This window comes from Ahaetulla prasina, chromosome 12 (assembly GCF_028640845.1).
Source record: "Ahaetulla prasina isolate Xishuangbanna chromosome 12, ASM2864084v1, whole genome shotgun sequence".
In the NCBI taxonomy this organism is placed as follows: domain Eukaryota; kingdom Metazoa; phylum Chordata; class Lepidosauria; order Squamata; family Colubridae; genus Ahaetulla; species Ahaetulla prasina.
In genome coordinates, this window is record NC_080550.1 from 13145712 (window position 1) to 13169424 (window position 23713).

The window sequence follows — 23713 nt, forward strand, 5'->3', positions numbered from 1 at the left end:
TTTTTTTGTTTGTTTACATTTATATCCCGCCCTTCTCCGAAGACTCAGGGCGGCTTACAGTGTGTAAGGCAATAGTCTCATTCTATTTGTATATTTACAAAGTCAACTTATTGCCCCCCCAACAATCTGGGTCCTCATTTTACCTACCTTATAAAGGATGGAAGGCTGAGTCAACCTTGGACCTGGTGGGACTTGAACCTGTAGTAATTGCAGGCAGCTGTGTTTTAATAACAGGCTTCTTACAGCCTGAGCCACACCGCCAGGAGCAAGAGGTCCTTACCTTTTCTTATGATCTACCCCACAACTATGTGGGTACGTGCTCAAGGAGTCTTGAGCAATCCTCTCTCTTGGCCTACTCAGCTTCCATATTTCATTCTTCCTGGCCCACCAAGTCTTCTTGTGCTTGATAGGAAGATCCAACTATCAATTACAGAGGCCATGACCGGTATTATCACTGAGAAGACTTTGGAAGAGTTAACCACCATTCAAGACAGGCTGGTAAGTAGGTTGGCCAACTTACAAAGGCATTAATGGCCCCTATAGGAGTTTTGTGTACAGGTAGTCCTTGACGTACGACCGCAATGGAGGCCAAAAATTTACGTAGCTCAGTGAGACATTTGTTAATTTTGTGACCTTTCTTGCCGCGGCTGTTCCCTGCAATTGTTAAGTTGGTAACACAGCTGTTAAATGAATCTGGCTTCCCCATTGACTTCGCTTGTCAGAAAAGGGGATCACATGACCCTGGGACACTCAACCGTCATAAATATGAATCAGTTGCCAAGCATCCAAATTTTGATCATGTGACCATAGGGATGCTGCAATGGTCATAAAAAAATTAAAAATGGTCATAAGTCACTTTTTACAATGGTTTTCTAACTTGGTCACTTAAATGGGCAAATTTAAATCAGTTTTTTAAGGGTTGTTTTTACTATTGTGTATGTTTGTATTTTATCTGCCTGTTCACCGCCCTGAGTCCTTCGGGAGAAGGGCGGTATACAAATTAAAATATTCTATTCTATATTCTAAATAAACTGTTGTAAGTTGGACTGTTGTTTCCTTCCACCCTTCCACTCTGTTAGTAGGTTTGATCCCCACACTGAAGTAGGAAGAACAATATTTTGCTCTGAGCAAACTATTTGTAAGATCGTACTGTGTTTTTTTTTGTGTACTATAACCCCAAATTTTTTGTGTACTATAACCCCAAATTTATGCGATCAAGGCAGCTGACAACATGAGAGTCTTCAGCCAATATCATGCCAAGAAGAAGTAATTTATGCCCTCTTAAATTCACTTCCTGCAAAAGAAAAGTCTGTTTTAAAACTCATTTTCTCGGGATGAATCCTTTCTTTCTTTCTTTCTTTCTTTCTTTCTTTATTTATTTATTTATTTATTTATTTATTTATTTATTTGTCACAACAGTATATATAAGCATAAGCATGAAATAACTATACGATATATAAGCATATATATAAGGATAAAACATATGAAGAATGGTTGCAGGAACTGGGTATGTCTAGTTTAACAAAGAGAAGGACTAGGGGAGACATGATAGCTGTGTTCTAATATCTCAGGGGCTGCCACGGAGAAGAGGGAGTCGGGCTGTTCTCCAAAGCACCTGAGGGTAGAACAAGAAGCAATGGGTGGAAACTGATCAAAGAAAGAAGCAACTTAGAACTAAGGAGAAATTTCCTGACCATTAGACCAATTAATAAGTGGAACGACTTGCTTTCAGAAGTTGTGAATGCTCCAACACTGGAAATTTTTAAGAAAATGTTGGATAACCATCTGACTGAGATGGTGTAGGGTTTCCTGCCTGGGCAGGGGGTTGGACTAGAAGGCCTCCAAGGTCCCTTCCAACTCTGATGTTATGTTATGTTATGTTAAATATAAGCATAAGTATGTCATAACTATAATAATTGGATACAATGAAAGGGAACATTAGGACAGGAATGGTAGGCACGCTGGTGCTCTTATGCACGCCCCTTACAGACCTCTTAGGAATGGGGTGAGGTCAATAGTCGACAGTTTTTGGTTGAAGCTTTGGGGATTTTGGGAAGAGACTACAGTCTGGTAGTCTATTCCAAGTATTAACAACTCTGTTACTGAAGTCATATTTTCTGCAATCAAGATTGGAGCGGTTCACATTAAGCTTAAATCTATTGAGTGCTCGTGTATTGTTGCAATTGAAGCTGAAGTAGTCTTCAACAGGAAGGACATTGTAATAGATGATTCTATGAGTTAAACTCAGGTCATATTGAAGGCGGTGGAGTTCTAAATTTTCTAAACCCAGGATTTCAAGTCTGGTGGCATAAGGTATTTTGTTGTAATCAGAGGAGTGGAGAACTTTTGATAACATGTTTTATCTTGTTTTGCCACAAATGGCCTAGGTTGTAGATTGGTTGGTTGGTTTGGTTTCTAAGACTTTTTCAGTTGTTCCTAATCTGAAAAGGGCCAATGGGATGTTTTCCATTTATTTATTTATTTATTTATTTTGTCACAACAATATATGTAGGTATCATACAAAAGATTATATAGTATATAAACACATATATGAGTAAATATAAGGAGGTATAAGCATATATATAGGAAGAAGAAAAGAAAAACAATAGGACAGGAACGGTAGGCACGTTTGTGCTCTTATGCACGCCCCTTATGGTCCTCTTAGGAATGGGGTGAGGTCAATAGTAGAAAGTTTTTGGTTAAAGCTTTTAGGATTATGGGAAGAGACCACAGAGTCAGGTAGTGCATTCCAAGCACTGATGATTCTGTTACAGAAGTCATATTTTCTGCAATCTAGATTAAAGCGGTTAACATTAAGTTTAAATCTATTAGTTGCTCTAGTATTATTGCAATTAAAGCTGAAGTAGTCTTTAACAGGAAGGACATTACAATAGATGATTCTGTGAGTTAAGCTTAGGTCATGTCGAAGGCGACGGAGTTCCAAGTTATCTAAGCCTAGGATTTCAAGTCTGGTGGGGTAAGGTATTTTATTGTTTTCAGAGGAATGGAGAACTCTTCTTGTAAAATATTTCTGGACACGTTCAATTGTATTGATGTCAGAGATATGGTGAGGGTTCCAAACAGGTGAGCTGTATTCTAGAATTGGTCTAGCAAATATATTATATGCTCTGGTTAGTAGTGTGGTGTTTTTGGAAAAGAAGCTATGCAAAATTAGGTTTACAACTCTTAGAGCTTTTTTTGCTATGTAGTTGCAGTGGGCTTTGGCACTTAGATCATTTGACATGAAAACTCCAAGGTCTTTAACGGGATGGGGGTCGTCTGTAAGGTAATTGAGGTATAGTCAGAATTTCTTCTGAACTAAAAAAAAGAAAAAAAAGAAGAAGTAGAAGCGGATACTTTTCTATGGATAAGAAGAAATGTTTGGTGCAGCGCAAAACAGAAACGGACAAAGCAAATGCGACCTCAGCCAGTCCAAAGAAAAATGATCTGCCATGTCATTGAAAAACAACAGATATAAAATCCGACTTGATGAAGTAGTCTAACCACTGCTTTGAACAATGGCTCGCTTCAACCTCAGCTGAACTCTTCCAAGCGATTGAGATTCTTGCTGAACTATAATTCCTAGCAGCCGCAGCCAGCATGGTCAATATTTGGGATGCTGGGAGCTGGAACAAAGCAACTGCTGGAAAACCACAGCGGGTGGCAGCATCAAGTTGACCTTGATTGATCTTAAAATTTAAGCATGACCGCTCCTCATCCTTACTGGGGTGGGAGACTCCTTGGAGGTCCAAGAGCTGTTGGCTGAAAAGCCAAAACACAATCCTAGAGGAAAGCAATGTTGCCACGTGGTCGCTAAGAGTTGAAAATGATTTGATGGCACCTGTCAAACCCGCCACTACTTAAACCTCTAAGTAAAAACAATCCTTGGCTCCATTTGTTGGGAAACAAAAAAAATATATTAGAAGTCAAATATATTGCCATCAAGCATAGGCAGAACTGAAAACTTCACACCAAAAGCTACCTCTCGTCCCCTCCCTGACACACACACACACACACACACACACACACACACACACACACCCCTCAATGACCAATCAGGTTCAAGCAAGATGTTTTCAGAATGGTCACTTCCAGAGTAGATTGGTATGCCGCTGCCGCCTTCTTCCAGCTGAGTGACCTTGAAGCAGCATCTCAGGGAGCTGCAGCAATTACTTTCGTTTCCCTCCAAGCATCCCTGCTCCCATCCATCCTCCCCAGAGTTCATGGCAGACTATCATCGAATTGTAGCGAAGCAAGCCTGACAGCTGACACATACTTTGTGTGCTAACCTCTCCCTAACCTTTCCTCTCTGTAGGAACTCCAGGTAACCAGGAGGGATCCTTTTTGACTTCTAAGCCTTGACGAGTTCAGCCAGATGTTTCTGGATGCTAACAACTGCCTTACTCCCTTCACATTAACCAGACCTTCCCCTCTCTTAAAAAATTATTCTTATTTATCCCTTTCAGCCTTGGCTTTTCTCATGCCTTCCCTGGTTCTGTACTTAGCTTGCATCTGTTCAGCATGATGGATCTTTAAAATACTGTTTCTTCTATCCATAGGTGGCTGCCCAATGGAGACACGCTTGCTCTCTGAGTCTTCTACCAACACCTAGTTTAAATGGTAAGACGTGTTCTATTTGTCGTGTCCCACTCCTCCGCTGACAGCCAGGTCAGGGAAATCCGAATCAGGCGTGCCTCTGCAGCTCTGCCAAAGTCCTAGCAAAGTCCTCAGGGCAAGCAGGAGACCAGAAAGTGACTTCAGCAAGATATGTTAGACTTTGCCTGACTCAGAGAATGCCAGAAAGCAGATCCTTTATATAGGCCATGGGGTGTGGCTCCATGACTCAGCACTTATCCAGGCCTGCCCCTCCCTTCCTTCTGTCGCCACCGCCTATCAATTCTTCTGAAGCGAGGGTCACTCCAGTCTGCAGCTGTTGGTAATTGACCTTCCTCAGGCTCACATGCTGTGGGGGAGGGGGAGGGGTCTAGTTGCTCCGTTTGCCTGGGCATGGAGCCAGAGCTGGGGGCTGGAGGTGCTTCCTCCTCCTCAGCCTGTCTGGGCATGGAGCCAGGGCTGGGGCCGGGAGGTGCTTCCTCCTCCTCAGCCTGTCTGGGCATGGAGCCAGGGCTGGGGCCGGGAGGCATACTAGGACATTCCTCAGCGTTCGGAAGCAGATAAGAAGGCCCCGGCTGCGGTGAGAGCGGGCAAGACACAACACTATTTGAGTGGAGTGGGCAATCTAGACCTTGACATCGCATTCAGCTCTGCCCATTATTTTCCATTCTGGAGTTGCCAGAAATCAACGGCACATTCCCTACACAGCACATCTTTAATGAAAAGGATGCTTAAAAAAAAAAAAGCTTGCAAAAGTTTCCTGCAAAAAAGGAACATGAGCAATATCCTGAGAACAACACAATCCCATCAACTCTATATGGTTGTCCTGCCATCTCTAGCTCTTAACTGCTCAAAAGAAATTCTGACCACCAGCCACCAAAATACTGTTGTATTTGTTAGGGAGTTATTTCCGCAAACCTGAAACATACAAATTGGACAAAACCCATAAACTCTGAAAGCCAAAGAAAATTAATCATTTTAATTTAAATTCATGGGATCTGAATAATAACTACACTATAAAAAAAGATGTTGAGACTCTTGAAAGAATGCAGAGAAGAGCAACCAAGACGATAAGGGGGAGACTGGAGGCTAAAACATACGATGAACGGTTGCAGGAACTGGGCCTGGCTAGTCTAGTGAAGAGAAGGTCCAAGGGAGACAGGATAGCAGTCTTCCAATATTTGAGGAGCTGCCACGGAGAGGAGCTGGTCAAGCTATTTTCCAAAGCACCTGAAGTCCAGACAAGGAATAATGGATGGAAACTAAACAAAGAGAGATTCAACCTGGAAATAAGGAGAAATTTTTCTGACAGTGAGAACCATCCATCAATAGAACAGAAGCTGCCTTCAGTAGTTGTGGGAGCTTCATCACTGGAAGCTTTCAAGAAGAGGCTGGCCTACCATTTGTCAGAAATGGTGTAGGGTCCCCTACTTGGGCGAGAGGGTTGGACTAGATCAGGGGTCTCCAACCTTGGCAACTTTAAGACTTGTGGACTTCAACTCCCAGAATTCCTCAGCCAGCTTTGCTGGCTGAGGAATTCTGGGAGTTGAAGTCCACAAGTCTTATAGTTGCCAAAGTTGGAGACCCCTGGACTAGATGACATACAAGGTCCCTTCCAACTCTGTTAATCTAATCTAATCTAATCTAATCATATCATATCATATCATATCATATCATATCATATCATATCATATCATATATATCATATCATATATCATATCATATAAATGAACCATCCCAGATTGATTCTTTTGACCTCAATGGGACTTAAACACAATCATTTTTTTTCCCCTGGCTTTGGGGGCAAAGTGGTTTAGGATCCATATTCAAAGTGGTTTAGGATCCATATTCAAAGTGGTTTAGTTGCCTGTTCTGGAGAGAGAGAAGTTCTCTGATGATGGGCTCCAGCACAACCCTTGGAAGCTTGGAAATATAAATCCTTGGTCCTGGGTGACCGACCCAGATTGCATCCTGCAACATTATCCTGGGACATGTGTATTTTCTTTCATTCACAAAGTGGTTTGATTTCTGGACCCATCTGAAGATGCACTTCAATATTGCTTGGCCTGCATGGAAGTCTACTTCTCCACTCTTATCTCTGAGTCTGCATGAAGTGGACAACCCAGGCTGGTCCCTTCCTCATGGGTTAAGGGAAGAGCTGCCGTTAGAGAATTCCAACCCCTTTCTCTAGTTTATCTCCCAAGGGGGATCTTGGCAACCTCTGAGAGAATCCCAGAGAGATGAGAAAAAGAGGAAACAGCCATCAATTCGTCTCTCTTGTGCATGTATACATCTTCTAAGAGCTTCAGACTTGAGTTTCTCTCTCACAACTTGCTTCTTCCTCCTTACTGGGGCAAGTCAAGCGTCTCCTATCCGTTCCCTTCCCCCAGAGCCTGGTGGCTAAACATGCCTTGTCAGTTTAGTCGCCTGGTCTGTAACAAGCCTTCAGGTGACAAGGGATGTTGCTGTGCGGCAGAGAGGGGCAGTCTGCTGTCTGCCTGGCAACTCTCCACCAACCCACCCCCACCCCGTTTTCACCTCCTTTTTCCTCCCCCTCCCTCCCTCCCTCCCTCCTTCCTTGCCTGCCTGCCTGTCTGCCTCCCCTTCCTCTTCCCTCTTCCAGGTCTGTCAGAACTGGTGCGGAAGGTAGGAGCCGAAGATAACAAGATTGGGAGTCCCCAGCCTGAGCTGTCACTCAGCCGTGCCTCCGCGAAGTCACGCCCTGCTTCCACAAAGGATGCTGAGCCTCGGAGCGGGCTGCTGCTGCTGCCTCGCACAGAGCCTGCATCCGCAGCATCCCTTATGGACCTGCCGGCTGCGGGGGAGAAATTGGAGCATTATACCCGAGACAGGCCCAGGCCGAACCGAAGGAACAGACAACCTCCCAGCAAGTCGAATGTAAGAGCTTTCCTGCCCCTGGGGTGGGGGGGTGGGGATGGGGGTTTGCTGGGTGGGTGTTGGGTGTTGTGAAGGGGAAGGGGGGGAAAGAGGGCTGTATTTTTATTTACGTGCAGGGTGGTGCGTGCTCTCCAGCGGGTGAGGTGAGCAGATCATTGGCCAGGTGTTTTATTGCAGCAGCCACAGTGGCGACCCTGGAAAAGGAGAAGGAACCAGGGCAGCAGATCTTCGATTATGCGCCTGTTCAGCTGGGCCACTGGTCATCTCTGCGCAGAGGACAAGCTAGTTGATATCTGAGGGGGAGGCAGGGTGGCTGGTATCTTGGCTGCTTGTGTTTATTTACTAGGGATGGGGAATCGTGGGGGTGGTTCCTAATCTGCAACAACTGCAGGCTTGGGAGGGAGACGGGTGTGGGGGGGCAGCATCCCAGCCCATTGACATGCATGTACTGACTTCCTTGTCGTATGTTTATGAAAATCCTGCTCCCATTTATGGAAAGCTGAGCCTCTCATTTGCCTGTCTCTTCCTGGAAAGCTGCTTCCTGCGTTATTTATCTTATTGCGTTCTGCCTGACGATCGTCCTTATTTTTATTTTTTTAAATAGTAATAATAAACGGTGTGCTGCTATTTATATCTGCTTTATCTGTGATCTGGGGAAGGTCAGGTCTTTCCTGTTCGAAACCTTTGGCGGCCGTTGGCTGGATTTGGTTTCTCAGGTGAAGGAAGATGAGATCAGCATCTGATCCAGATGTCCTTTTGTCAGAAAAGGGACCCCGTTGATGGAAAAATAAAGCCCTTGCTTTATTTTTGGTGGGGAAATAAGTTCTTGGTGCAGGCAAACTGAAGAACTGAGATGATGTAGGGAGGAAAATCCAGTGTTTACATAGGATGTGATTGAGTGTATATGGGAGAGAAATAAAACATGTAATATGTACCCAGATTGATGTCTCCAGAAATAAAATCTCTCCAGAGTAAATAAGGTGGGACTTGATACCCTGGAAAACATTAATCTCATTATTATTGTTGTTGTTGTTGTTGCTCTTTTTGCTGTTGCTAATTAGACACTGTGGCCTTGAGGGGAAGGCTCTAAACCCTTTCTGATCATGCCTCTTAATAAAATCTCAATCCAGTTGCAAAGTGACCAGAGCTAGGGAGAAGGGGGAGGGCAGAAGGAAAGACCTTATTAATAATCCAATTAGGGCATAATTTATGATTAACGTTAGGAATCTGCAAAATATGAGCTGAACTTTGGAGCTCAGGCGCTGAGGATCATCCTGGATTCAAAGGGGCATCCATAAAAAAAAAAAATGACTGTAGGATATGAAAACGGAAGACACCAAAATACACGGTTTATTTTTCCTTTTTCCTCTATAAGGGATACCTCTTCCCTGGCATCAATAGCTTAAGGCCTCTTGTAAGATCCATCCCGGAAGCAATGCAGGAGAGGTGAGCAGAAAGGGGTCTATTACAAATCCTAGTCTCATTTTTCTTCCACTGCTCCAGTTTTTCAGCACTTTTCAGAGTAACACTTTTTTTTAAAAAAAACTCCATTAAGATGCAAATGTGTTGAAATATTCAACAACCTACCGCACTCCTGAAATACAAGAAAATTAGCATCCAGAGCTCCATAAAGCTCTTTTAAATACCTTCAAAATATAAGCAATAATGCTGAGGATGAGTTGTTATTTTTGTGCTAGGATTTTTGTTGTTGTTGTTGTTGTTGTTGTTAACCTTCTTTATGCCTCTGAATTGCATTTTTCAGGTTAGCTTATCTCTCAGCGGGCCTTTGACTGGGTGGGCATATAAATCTGGTTAATTACTTAATTAATAACGTCAATATTTGCAATCCCACCCACACTTATTAGGGTGGGAGGGGGCATCCCTTACCAAATCATCTTACCAAGGATTTATAGCAGAATTTCTGAGCTAGTTCTAATATGGTAGGAAGCAAAATAGATACAGGAGGTTAAAGCATGTTTTTATGACTTAGCATGTTGTTTTACTTTAAAATTTCATTGCCTCCCCAACATATACGACTCCAAATTTAACAACAATGGCACTAAACGACAGACAACTTCAACAGCATCTTATTAGTTGGTATCCGTAATATTACCAGGTCTCTGATTTAAAGAAAAGAAGAATCCCTTCTGCAATTTTTTTTTAAAATAAGACTTTCCTCGGCCTGCATTAGGTTATCTGCTTGATATTGGTTGACCTTAACTATGTCTAAGCAATCATGCAACTGATGTCAGTAAACTACCTTGAACCTGCTGTGTGGCTGTCATGTCTAGTCATGTCTCAAGAGTTTCATCCCAACTGTTGACAAACTTTTTGGAGAATGGACGTAGTCCTTGTGTTTGGACTGCATATGTGTGCAAAATGCATGTACCATATTATTTTCTACCTGGTTTCAGTGAAGCAAAGAGATGATCAGCTTTCAGATTTCAGGATTCACCAGAACTCCAAGATTCGCCAATTAAAATCCCATGGCCGCTAACCAGAACTCAAGATGCTGGTTTAACATTATCTCCAGTCTATGTTTGGCATTAGATAGATATAAGGTATATGTCTACAAATATAGAAGACATGCTTATACTTGGCAAGTTATTCTGCGCCATGCGACAGACTCTGAAAGTTTGCGGCCAGCAAAAGTTGCTTTCTGCTCAAGTTCACTGCTCAGCCAATACAGGAATATATGAATATTGGGTTAATCTCCACCGTTGTTAATAGAGCATTTGTAGCATGGCCACATGTGCCGATCAATGTTTAATACTATAATTGGAACCTGTTTGGTGTATCGTTGCTTACAACTTATCCTTTGAACCAGTGGTGGGATTCAAGTAATTTAACAACAGGTTCTCTACCCTAATGATTTCTTCCAACAACCAGTTTGCCAAACTGCTCAGAAAGTTATCAACCAGTTCTCCCGAAGTGGTGTGAACTGGCTGAATCCCCCCACTGCTTTTAACATACTGTATATATTTGCAAGTAGCTTCTTAGCAACACAGTTGTTTAAGGGTGGATTTGCATTATTGTAGAGTAAGCGTTTTATAGGGAGGAGCCATAATTCATTGCTGAACGCGATCTTCTCATGCAGCAAGTTCTAATTCCATTCTTGTTATTTGTAGATGGACGTGAATAATTATGGATTGAAACCTTGAGAACTCATATCGGCTCTGTTGACAGTTTGGATCTGACTTAATGGAAGGCAGCTTGTTGATAGTCTCTCTTAGGGTGACTAAATTCTATTGTGGATGGTTTCTTTGTCAAACTATATTATGCATGATAGATTGATAGTCATCCATTAGCCATAGTAGCCAAAACAAGTTTTGAGAAGTTCCAGATCTCAGTTGAAATGAACTGGTCAGTGATATTCCCAAAAACAACAATGGTTATCCATTTTTGGTTAGTCTAGATGATTCCTTTTTGCTCATGTACCCATGAATATCTACTAAGAGGAGAGGCAAGGATAGTGTCTAGGATTATCAAAGGAGTATTTCATGTAGAAAGAGAGGTCTGCAATAAATTGGATCCTGTAGTTCCCTATATGTTCCCTGAATCAACATTAATGAGTCTGATCCATTAATAGAACTTTGTTTGTGCAAATTATCTATGCCAAAAGTGGGAATCAGTCAGAGGCTCTTGCACTTTGCAAACCTGTCTTATTGTTAGTTTGGTGAGCACCGCTGATCTCATAACTTGAAAGGGCTTCTACATCAGAAAACCAGTGGAATAAAGGAAAAGAATGACTGAGTCATGTCTAATAATTAATAGGAGTTGAGGCAAGGGGAAAAATGGTGTACCTCATCCCAGGGAACTAAGTTCCATGCCAATGCACAAGCCACCACCAATCATGATCATTTCTCCTGAGAAGTAACATTTCAAGATGCATGATGGTTTAAGACTTGGGGACCAAACTTATTATTAATTTGTCTTTTTGTATCCCTTGGAATGGACTGAAGCGGAGGAAGAATTTAATTATTTAACAGAGGAGTCACCCATATTGTAATGAAACAATTGAAGAAATTATCTCAATCAGTCATTGATGGTGACCCATTAGGAATGGAATATAAAATTTCCAGCAAAATAAATATCTTGTAGGTCACTAAACCTGATAGGTAGGTGGACGTATCTGAATGCTGAAGTGTCCACATTTCTGTCCAAATATATTCACTTTCCTTTATCACTGTACCTACATACATGTAGTTGATGAACCTAAGGGCATTTTCATGCGGTTTCATTTGTGTGTGTGTGTGTGTGTGTGTGTGTGTGTGTGTAGATATATAGATAGATAGAGAGAGAGAGAGAGATAAAAACAGGTGTACCTAAATATAATTCTAAGCTGCTATCTCAAAATGCTTGTATCAGATATTCATATCTAAGAGTTGGACTCTTGAACAAATTATCCAGATTTGTCCCTGTGTCCTGGATAAATTAGCCTTAGATCTGAGGGGTCCTCTGAGCTTGCTTGTTTTCTTGCAGATGCTTCATTACCCTAACCAGGTATCATCATCAGTGCTAGTCTGACAATGTTACCTAGTTAGGGTAATGAAACATCTGCAAGAAAACAAGCAAGCTCAGAGACCCCCAAGGTCGACCCCTCATTTCAACCCTGAGCTACAAATATTCTCCTTTCTTGGTAGCCTTGCATCTAAATAATACCAGCTAAGTTACTATAAGCAACTTATAATCATGGGAATCTGACTTATATTGAGGCAGATAATGTAGCCTGACATTTTCTACTACTGGGCTGTTGGGAGGCTCAATTAAGTATCTTTTCCTTTGATCTGGTCTTTCTCACTGGAACCAAATCGCAGATCTCTGCATATAGAATAGAATAGAATAGAATAGAACAGAATTTTATTGGCCAAGTGTGATTGGACACACAAGGAATTTGTCTTGGTGCATATGCTCTCAGTGTACATAAAAGAAAAGATACGTTCATCAAGGTACGACATTTACAACACAATTGATGGTCAATATATCAATATAAATCATAAGGATTGCCAGCAACAAGTTATAGTCATACAGTCATAAGTGGAAAGAGATTGGTGATGGGAACTATGAAACGATTAATAGTAGTGCAGATTCAGTAAATAGTCTGACAGTGTTGATGGAATTATTTGTTTAGCAGAGTGATGGCCTTCAGGAAAAAACTGTTCTTGTGTCTAGTTGTTCTGGTGTGCAGTGCTCTATAGCGTCGTTTTGAGGGTAGGGGTTGAAACAGTTTATGTCCTGGATGTGAGGGATCTGTAAATATTTTCACGGCCCTCTTCTTGATTCGTGCAGTATACAGGTCCTTAATGGAAGGCATATAAACCATCATGGTATGAAATCAGTGCAGCCAATGTCAACTCAAGGTTATATGGGGCTTCTAGTCCACCTTGGCTGATGGCATCACTCATGACCCAAGCAAAGGGTTGCATTTTTAGAATGATTCAGAAGGAGAGGTGATGTTGTGAATTCCTTAAGTTCCTCCTGAGACGAGTACATTTAGAAGAAGGAGCCCCAACCTTCACTGCCCTTCTAGTTCACAAGAGCTCCAATTTCATGGAGGTGTCAAACTTGTTAAAACTCTCCGCTGGCACCATACATCTACTGGCGCCTCAAACATATGCAGAATTAAAATTGGTTTCCCTAAAATTTCCAGTTAAAAATAAGCTCTCGGGGAATATGACAGCCTCCTTCAGTTTTTGTTTTTGTTTTTGTGTGTTTTTTTTATTTTTGCAGTTGGATGACAAATCTGTGTAGATACTCCTTTAATTCACAAGGGTGAATGACAGTCTGTGGTGTAATTTCAGGAAGGCTCAAATTGGCATTAATCTTGGGAAAATAGTCAACGCCTCCTGTGTGTGCTGGTTTTTTTTTTTTTTTAATTACAGACAATCTGGGTTGCCAGAGAAGTTATAAAGCTCAGAACATCCCCTGCAAATATCCATGGAAGGGAACAATGGTAGAACATGATCTGAAGTGTGTGTGATTGTGTGTGTGTGAGAGAGAGAGAGAGAAAGAGAGAAAGGAAAGGAGGGAGGGAGGGAGAGATGAAATGAGAGAGGGAACTAAGTTCCATGCCAATGCACAAGCCACCACCAATCATGATCATTTCTTCTGAGAAGTAACATTTCAAGATGCATGATGGTTTAAGACTTGGGGACCAAACTTATTATTAATTTGTGTTTATTGGTGTTTATTGGTTTATTGGTGTTAACCTAGAACTAGAACCCTTGTACTATATCTTCATCTTTTAATGACCCCATCATCTCTTGCGGAGTGGAGTCCGGCCAACTGAATGGAGCTAGCAGAGTGTTTTAATGGCTGGATGCCTTTCCTGTCGCCAATGTGGAGTTCTGTTCAGCAGATATACCGTATTTTTTGGAGTATAAGACGCTCCGGACTATAAGACGCACCTACCTTTTTTGGTGAGGAAAACAAGAAAAAGAAATCTGCCTCCACCTCCCAGCAATTTTGCCTCCTTGTAGCAGAGAGCAAATAGCCTGCTTTACTTTCATTTTCGTTTTCAGCATAGCTTGATTAGCACAAGGAAAAAAAAATCTGCTCCCAGCAATTTACCTCCTTGCAGCAAGCAGCAGGGGGCCCACGCAAAACAGCTGAGTGGAAAACAGCTGAGAGTCGGGAGGTTGATCCAATCAACTTGTGCTAATCAGGCTGTGCTGAAGCTGAAAATGAGCTGTTTCTTTTTGCTGCAGAGGCCAAAGGGTGGGGGCCAGTGGGTGGCCGTGTGACATTCGGTGTATAAGACGCATCCAAATTTTCACCCCCTTTTAGGGGGGGGGAAAGGTGTGTCTTATACTCCATAAAATACGGTATTCTCAGTGTGCCCAGAGAGAGAAATATTTGTCACTTGTACTACATACATTTATAAATCCATGTTTGTGTCAATACACATAGAAAACAGACGGAGGAAAAAAGACCTAATGGTCCATCAAATCTGCCCTTTGAGTTCATTTTTTTCTTTTTTCTTTAATACATTTATTATTATTTTTAATACAGGCCATCCTCGACTTATAACTGCAATGAAGCCCAGAATTTATGTTGCTAGGTGAAACATTTGTCAAGTGAGCTTTGCCCCATTTTCTTGCCACTGTGGTTAAGTCAGCGTTTCTCAAATAGTGGGGTGCGCCCCCCAGGGGGGGCGCGAGGCTCCGTAAAGGGGGGCGCGTTTGACCTCGGCAAACAAGCTAAGCCCGTGTTTATGTCTCTGTATCCAATCAGAGAACAACGGGAGCATCTGATTGGCTGTCCAAAACCCTTGTGACACGAGCCTGTCGGAGCCATCTTTAGTGTGGGACTGCCAGTACATGTGACTGCGCATGCTCCTCCCTTTCAAGGAGAAAAACGCCTGAAAGAAAGTCGCGCGGGGGGGCACGAAAATTTTTTTCTTCTTCCTAGGGGGGCATGACAGAAAATAATTGAGAAGCATTGGGTTAAGTGAATCGCTGCCGTTGTTAAGTTCGTCACATGGTTGTTAATTGAAATCAGGCTTCACCATTTGACTATGCTTGTCAGAAGGTCGCAGAAAGGGATCCTGAGATCCCGGGACGCTGCAACCCATGATAAATATAAGCCAGTTGCCTAGTATCTGAATTTTGATGATGTGACCAAGGGGCTGCGGCAACGGTTGAGTGAAAAATAGTCATATGTCATTTTTTTTCAGTGCCATTGCAACCTTGAACAGTCACTAAATGAACTGTTGTAAGTCGAGGATTACCTGTATTTTATTTTATTTATTTATTTTTACAGAATGCTTTTCTATCTCTTCCTTTCTCCCTTGGTTAGTCCTGCAATTAAATTATATTCTTTTCCCTCTGCCTCCCACAATGCTAGTAGCCTTGTGTGTCCAGGAATTGACTGTTTCTTTACGAAATGGGTGCACCATCTAAGCTGAAAAATACCATTTTTCTATTCAGAAAGGATATATTCTGCTATTCACCAACGATGCCATTCACTACAACAGTGTTGTGACCCAGGCACCAGTAGGTAGTAGGAAACTCAGTCAGTGTAAAAACAAACAAACTTTATTCGAACAGCTGAGAATTACTTCATTCTCAGCGTAGTCCAATTAAATTAAAGCAAATTCCTCCCAACATAAATTCCTCAGTCCTATCACCAACCTTGGTCCAATTAGGCAAACTGGCAAAGGCCTTTCTTGGGAAAAGTTCAGAAGACACCGATACGAAACAAATGCAACATAACAAAGCTATCAACATTGTTTTCCGGCAAAGCCCAAATGCCGTTGCTGGTCTTTTAAGCCTTATGGGAGGGGCCAATCATCTCTTGGCCCTACTCCCAAGTCATCCTCTTTGCTAGAGCTGCTCTTGCCTTCTGGCAGCTCATCTCATGCGTGCATTAAGGACAGGCTCCTCCTGTTCCTCTGCCTCACTACTGTCAGCCTCTGGAGGCTCTGGAGGTTCATCATTCCCCGATGGCCCTGGCCCCACCTCAGCCTCCATCACAGAGCCCTCATCCAGTCCTTCCCCAGAATCCAGGACTGGTCCACACTCTTCCTCAGCTTCACTGCTGTCCAACTCCGTTGCCAGCTCCACAGGCTGCTGGCAGACCACAACAAACAGGACTTGTGGAGGGCTCTTCTGTTTTGCTGGCAACCATATTCTTCCTACAGCATTTTAATTCATTAATTTGAATCATAATTTTCTACACTAGGAGTGGTATGGTGGCCTAGGAGGCTGTGAGTTCGATCCTAGGTAGAGGCAGATATTGCTCTCTCTGAGCACACTGAGAATATATCTGCTGAACAAAACTCCGCTTTGGCAACAGGAAAGGCATCCGGGCCATTAAAACACTCTGCTTGCTCCATTTAGATACCCAGACTCCATCCCGCAAGGGATTATGGGGTCGTTAGAATAGAATAGAATAGAATAGAATAGAATAGAATAGAATAGAATAGAATAGAATAGAATAGAATAGAATAGAATAGAATTTTTATTGGCCAAGTGTGATTGGACACACAAGGAATTTGTCTTGGTGCATATGCTCTCAGTGTACATAAAAGATACGTTTATCAAGGTACAACATTTACAACACAATTGATGGTCAATATATCAATATAAATCATAAGGATTGCCAGCAACAAGTTATAGTCATACAGTCATAAATGGAAAGAGATTGGTGATGGGAACTATGAGAAGGTTAATAGTAGTGCAGATTCAGTACATAGTCTGACAGTGTTGAGGGAATTATTTGTTTAGCAGAGTGATGGCCTTCGGGAAAAAACTGTTCTTGTGTCTAGTTGTTCTGGTGTGCAGTGCTCTATAGCGTCGTTTTGAGGGTAGGAGTTTAAACAGTTTATGTCCAGGATGCGAGGGGTCTGTAAATATTTTCACGGCCCTCTTTTGATTCGTGCAGTATACAGGTCCTCAATGGAAGGCAGGTTGGTAGCAATTGTTTTTTCTGCAGTTCTAATTATCCTCTGAAGTCTGTGTTTTTCTTGTTGGGTTGCAGAACCGAACCAGACAGTTATAGAGGTGCAAATGACAGACTCAATAATTCCTCTGTATTATTAAGATGAGGATGATCATTTTCTACAGCAGTGTTATAATATGCGGTAACAATTTACCTCTACCGTTCTAATCACTAAGGCAGTGGTTCTCAACCTGTAGTCCACAGACCCCTTGGGGGGGGCACAATGCTATCACAGGGGGTCCATGAAAGTATGAAGAAATGTTATGATTTAAATATTGAGTTAAGTCTTGGTGGTCCATGGCCACAAAAGATATTTAAAGGGCCACTTCTTCACTGTGGTGAAGAAGACGTTGAAAACCATTGAAATAATGGAATAACTGCTTTATTTCCATGATACATACACCTACTTATTGTCGGTTACTCTTAATCATAAGCTGATCATGCTGTTTTAGACCAGTGTGTCTCAACTGTGGTGACTTTAAGACTTGTGGACTTCAACTCCCAGAATTCCCAAGGAAGCAAGACTGTTTTAGACATTTCCACGAACCAAACTTTCGCTATCCTTGACCTAGTATCTGCCAAGGCTGGTCATAAATCATCATCTCCTTCTCTGGAATATGTGTTAAAGAGAGAATCTCTGAATTTCTTACTTACAAAAGTAAATTAGAAGAGAAAGAGAAAGAGAAAGAGAAAGAGAAGAGAAGAGAAGAGAAGAGAAGAGAAGAGAAGAGAAGAGAAGAGAATTTTTTATTGGCCAAGTGTGATTGGACACACAAGGAATTTGTCTTGGTGCATACGCTCTCAGTGTACATAAAAAGACAGATTCATCAAGAATAGAATAGAATAGAATAGAATAGAATAGAATAGAATAGAATAGAATAGAATAGAATAGAATAGAATAGAAAATAGAATAGAATTCTTTATTGGCCAAGTGTGATTGGACACACAAGGAATTTGTCTTAGTGCATATGGTCTCAGTGTACATAAAAGAAAAGATTACAGTACTTTAACTGAAGAATTTAGAAGTAGATATATTTACATGCAGAAGAAGTTGGCCGTTTTGGGATGCTAATCATAGCGACCTCTGCTCTACTACTTAAATGGGTTAAATACAACAAGGATTAACTCAGATTTTCTTGGGGAAAACCTTTGTAATTCTCAGATTTCAGTGACTACCAGGTGTTAATTTAAAGGGTTTATTCTACAACTTAGTGCATCATCTGCCGGTTTGTAATAAATTATATTGCCTCCTTTGCTTATCCGTAAGACAAGACAGTGCTGTCATGCTGAAACTTACAGAGAACAGAATTGCCCAAATCACTGAAGTCTGCATATGCATGTCCGGTTAGTCCTCGAGCAATGACTACTCATTTAGCAACCGTTTGAAGTTATGACGACATGAAAAAAAAGCGACTTAAGTCTGGTTCTCTCACTTATGACCCACTTGTGCAGCATCCCCATGGTCATGTGATCAAAATTCGGGTATCTGGCAATCAGCATGTATTTATGGTAGTTGCAGTGCCCTGAGATCACGTGATTTGCCCTCTGATCTTCCTGTTTTTTCTTAGGACAGGGGTCGGCAACCTTCAACACTCAAAGAGCCATTTGGACCCGTTTCCCACAGAAAAGAAAACACCGGGAGCCACAAAACCTGGGTGGGCGTGGCCAACTCATTGTCACTCACTTCCACCAGTCACATGACACCCCCGTAGCCACGCCTACCCAGCTGGTCGTTAGGGCAGAGAACCGATTGTTAAAAAACATACACAAAACCATAAAACCCTTTTATTTTATTTATTTATTTATTTAATTAGATTTTTATACGGACTCAGGGCGGTGTACAGCCAAAATAAAAACAGTAACAAAATACAATTAAAATAAACAATTAAAAAACTTATTATAAAATTGGCCAAAATTTAAAACATATTAAAATTTAAAACCCTTAAAATACTAAAATCTAAATAACCCCAGTTAAAATTAATAAAACTTCTAAGCCAGTCCCGCTTGAATAAATAGGTGCGTTTTCAGCTCACAGCGAAAAGTCCGAAGATCAGGCACTTGACGTAAGCCAGGGGGAAGTTCATTCCAAAGCGTAGGAGCTCCAACAGAGAAAGCCCTACCCCTGGGGGCCGCCAGCCGACATTGTCTGGCGGACGGCACCCTGAGAAGGCCCTCTCTGTGTGAGCGTACGGGTCGGTGGGAGGCTTAGGGTAACAGCAGGCGGTCCCGTAAATACCCGGGCCCTAAGCCATGGAGCGCTTTAAAGGTGGTAACCAGAATCTTAAAGCGCACCCGAAAGACCTCTCCCTCCCCCTCTCTCTGTATCTCTCTGTCTTTGCCCTGGCCACTTCTCCATCCCCCACCATCGCCCTTACCTTCACAGGCCAGTCGAGGAGTGACTGGGAGATCAAGGGGCGGGGCCAGTCAGTGGTGGGATCACCCGACAGGGAGCCACAGCAGAGAGCCCAAGAGCCGCATGCAGCTCCGGAGCTGCAGGTTGCTGACACCCAGCTTAGGACAAGCAAAGTCAACGGGGGGAAGTCAGATTCACTTAATGACACCTTGTTTTGCTTAACAACATGGGGGGGAAAAGGTCATACAATTGAGCGCAACTCAATTTTTTTTTAAATTTGCATTTATATCCCGCCCTTCTCCGAAGACTCAGGGCGGCTTACGCTATGTCAAGCAATAGTCTTCATCCATTTGTATATTATATACAAAGTCAGCTTATTGCCCCCAACAATCTGGGTCCTCATTTTATCTACCTTATAAAGCAGGGATGTCCAAACTTGGCCCCTTGAAGAGTGGTGGACTTCAACTCCCAGAATTCCCCAGCCAGCATGAGCTATAAATATGTGCAAGTTGCTGGTTGGGGAATTCTGGGAGTTGAAGTCCACCACTCTTCAAGGGGCCAAGTTTGGACACCCCTGTTATAAAGGATGGAAGGCTGAGTCAACCTTGGGCCTGGTGGGGCTTGAACCTGCAGTAATTGCAGGCAGCTGCTGTTAATAACAGACTGTCTTACCAGTCTGAGCCACAGAGGCCCCTCCTCCTTACAGAGGAGGAGCGATAAATTGTAAATTGTGGTTGTAACTCAAGGTGTGTCTGTATGGGGCAAAATGAGGCCAATTTTTATGGAGTGACCATATTATGAACACTTTCTCGATATCTGGACTAGGCGATGTTGATACAGAGACCCGTCTATTTTAGTCGCGTAGCGCTGTGTCCTTTGTGGTTGTAGTTGGTGACCCAAATGATGCTGAATTATTACTGAAATCAATGCAGCAAGTTGTCAGAATTAATTTATGTCTTATTGATTTTAATAGGGTTTTAGCGTGGCTTGGATTTGTGCCACATAATATAGTCACGCTAAAACCCCACTGAACGGGAACCTTTGGGTTTAGTTCCTGGGGCTGTGTGCTGTTTATGAAAAGAAGTCTACAAAGTCCACTTGACTAATATATATTTTTTTTAATTTCGCAGCTTGTTTCAATATTTAACAATTTACTTGCATCAGTCACACAATGACTGATTGTGATGCAAATAAAATGTCACTTACGGTAGTTTAGGGAACCAAACAAATGGCATTTTTATTTATTTATTTATTTTTGTCACAACAGTATACACAAACGATTGTCATAGATAAAACAAACATATTTTGAAGAAAATATATATATATATATATGTAAAAAAAATATGCATCAACTATATCAATTTGATATAATGAAGGGAACAATAGGACAGGAACGGTAGGCACTTTTGTTTTTTGTTTTTGTTTTTGTTTTGAAATATTCATGTTTCATTCAGCATTTACCTGCTCTTCTTGGTCCATGGTCAAATGCTCACGTAAGGTTTAACCTTTAGCATTATTTTCTTCTGTTATCCCTCATCCATGCTGACTTTCTACGTCCTTTCAGCATTCCTAAGGTGCGCAGATTGGTGTGATGCAAAGTGCTATTCCATGTACCTTCTATGATGTCGCCCTAAAATATCCCAAAAGCCCAAAATGGAGGAAAAGTAACGGTGATTCTTCTTCTAGGTCCAGCTGCCTGTGCGTGAGAATACAGAAGACAGAAGCATTGCCAGGTTGGATGAAGGCTTAGACGAATTCTTCACCAAGAAGGTGATCCACGAATATTCACTGTAAGTAAAGACTCCGTTGAGGCATTTCCAACAAGTGATAAACGGGGGTTGGGGGGGCAGTGTAGGCAAAGATGGGGACTTTCCACAGAATGGGGGATGGGAAGAAGGGGTAACTTTGAGGAACTGGAGGAAGAGCTTCAACCAGGGGTGAAATCCAGCAGGTTCTGGAGAACCGGTAGTGGAACTTTTGACTAGTTCGGAGAACTGGTAGCAGAAATTTTGAGTAGTTCAGAGAACTGGCAAATACCACCTCTGGCTGGCCCCAGAGTGGGGTGGGAATGGAGATTGTGCAGTATCCTTCCCCCAGGAGTGGGGAGAGAATGGGGATTTTGCAGTATCCTTCCCCTATAGTGTGACCGCAAACAAAAGAGCCTCATCCCAGAATAGCTTGCGCATCTCCCTCCACACCACCCAACTGTAACAGAAAAGCAGAGCTGGTAGCTGGCGCGCCCCCCACAACCCAATCCACGATGTGCGAGAGGCATGTGCAGACAACAATACACGGCGCATTATTGTGGAACCGGTGGGCAGTTAGAAAATTTTACTACTAACAGAGATACAAAAGTGGGCGGTAGGTATAAAAAGGTTGACTACCCCTGGATTAGAAGATCTTCAAGGTCCTTCCAACCCAAAGATTCTATGTTCTAACCCCTGTCAGAAATAGGTTGATCATATTCAACCTTAAACTGTCTACTGTGGACCTCACCCCATTCCTAAGAGGTCCATGAAGGGGGCATGCATAAGCACACCAGTGTGCCTACTGTCCCCATTTTTTTGTACTCATTCCTTGTTCATGTCCATGTTTATAGCTATACCTGTTATCTAGTACATGATCAACAAACTAACTAATTAACTAACTAACTAAATGAAAATATTAGTACCTATCTTGTTCTTCTTCCAAATAGCACATGCAAAACCTCGTGGACATATTTTTGGCAAGGGTGATCTACCTATAACCTCTTGATTCATTCTCCCCATCCCATATAATATTGCAAGTAATTCCATGCTTCCTTTCCTTCCCGCAGTCCTACTTCCTTGGAAACCTCTCCCACGGCCGTCGCATCACCATCTTCTGGTTCTCGGACCTTAAAAAAGAAAATCGGACACTTCTTTGCCTTCAAGAAGCCAAAGTCAAGTCGGGGGGCCAAGTCCGAAAAAGACTCCGAGGGTAGTCCCTCACCAGCAAGGGGCAGGAAGCTGATGCTCAGTGACATTTTAAGGACCCCCAGCAAAGCCAGCGACTCGGCCAAAGCGCTAAGCAAATCTGAGGAAGGAGGGCTGGCTGGGGAGAACAGAGGCTACCTGGAGCAAAGCCAGACCCCAGATAGCGCACGTAGAGCCAGGCCAAAGTACTCCAGGGAAGGGAAGTCTCAGTCCTTGATACTCTTGTCAGGAGAAGAGACAGAGGGACTTGGTGTCAGGCATGAGAAGGTGAGTCTCTTCTTAGATATCATCGGTAGCTCTGCGGTTATTTGTTCCTCTTTCCTTTCACCCTAGAATTGTTCTGAACTAGGCTTCCCAAGAGCATGAAGCAGACTTCTTGTCCCGACAAAAAACCCTTTTTATTAAGTTACTGTGAATTCTTCTCATCCATATCCAGCAAAGGCTTTCAAGGGAGAATTTACAGTCATAGACCTTATCTGGCTTGGAGAGCTGCCAGGTCGATATCTTCAAAACTTGGCAAGGAGTCTGGAGAGTCACGAACCAATTAAGCGAACTAATTGTCTCCTGCAAACTCCCCTCCTCTTCACTCCTCTTTATTCCCTAAGGGAGGGGTCATTCACCATCCATCTGTGGCTTTACACTTGAGTCGACCCTTGTTCCTTAGCTGTTCCCTTCTCCTGGCAGCTCTGCGCATGCGCACACTGGGAACAGGCTCCAGCTGTTCTTCTGCCCCACTGATGTCCAACTCCGAAGGCAGCTGACAACTGTCAGACGGCCCTGGCCCCCTCTCTGCCTCCGATGCAGAGCACTCATCAGAGCCTTCCCCAGACTCTAGGACTGGCCCGTGTTCCTCCCCAATCTCCTCACTTTCTGAGTCTGCCACCAGCTCTGCGGCCACAATAGGAACTCATTGTCGTGTCCCACTCCTCTGCTGACGACCGGGTCAGGGAAATCCGAATCAGGCGTGCCTCTGCAGCTCTGCCAAAGTCCTAGCAAAGTTCTCAAGGCAGGCAGGAAACCAGAAAGTGACTTCAGCAAGATATGTTTAGACTTTGCCTGACTCAGAGAATGCCAGAAAGCAGATCCTTTATATAGGCCATGGGGTGTGGCTCCATGACTCAGCACTTAACCAGGCCTGCCCCTCCCTTCCTTCTGTTGCCGCCGCCTATCAATTCTTCTGAAGCGAGGGTCACTCCAGTCTGTAGCTGTTGGCAATTGACCTTCCTCAGGCTCACATGCTGTGGGGGAGGGGGAGGGGTCTAGTTGCTCCGTTTGCCTGGGCATGGAGCCAGAGCTGGGGGCTGGAGGTACTTCTTCCTCCTCAGCCTGTCTGGGCATGGAGCCAGAGCTGGGGGTTGGAGGTATACTAGGACATTCCTCAGCGTTTGGAAGCAGATAAGAAGGCCCCGGCTGCGGTGAAAGCGGGCGAGACACAACACTCATGGCATTTCAA

The 23713-nt window shown here is 43.0% G+C and overlaps 1 protein-coding gene across 1 annotated transcript in view; it reads left to right on the plus strand.

Annotated features, from left to right (window-relative positions):
* Positions 1 to 23713, plus strand: part of CARMIL2 (capping protein regulator and myosin 1 linker 2) — a 105425-nt gene that overhangs the window by 65586 nt on the left and 16126 nt on the right. The window contains exons 28-32 of the mRNA XM_058155413.1: positions 411 to 498; positions 4560 to 4620; positions 7238 to 7512; positions 20993 to 21096; positions 22122 to 22527. Coding sequence (XP_058011396.1) covers positions 411 to 498; positions 4560 to 4620; positions 7238 to 7512; positions 20993 to 21096; positions 22122 to 22527 — 934 coding nt within the window. The remainder of the gene's footprint in view (positions 1 to 410; positions 499 to 4559; positions 4621 to 7237; positions 7513 to 20992; positions 21097 to 22121; positions 22528 to 23713) is intronic.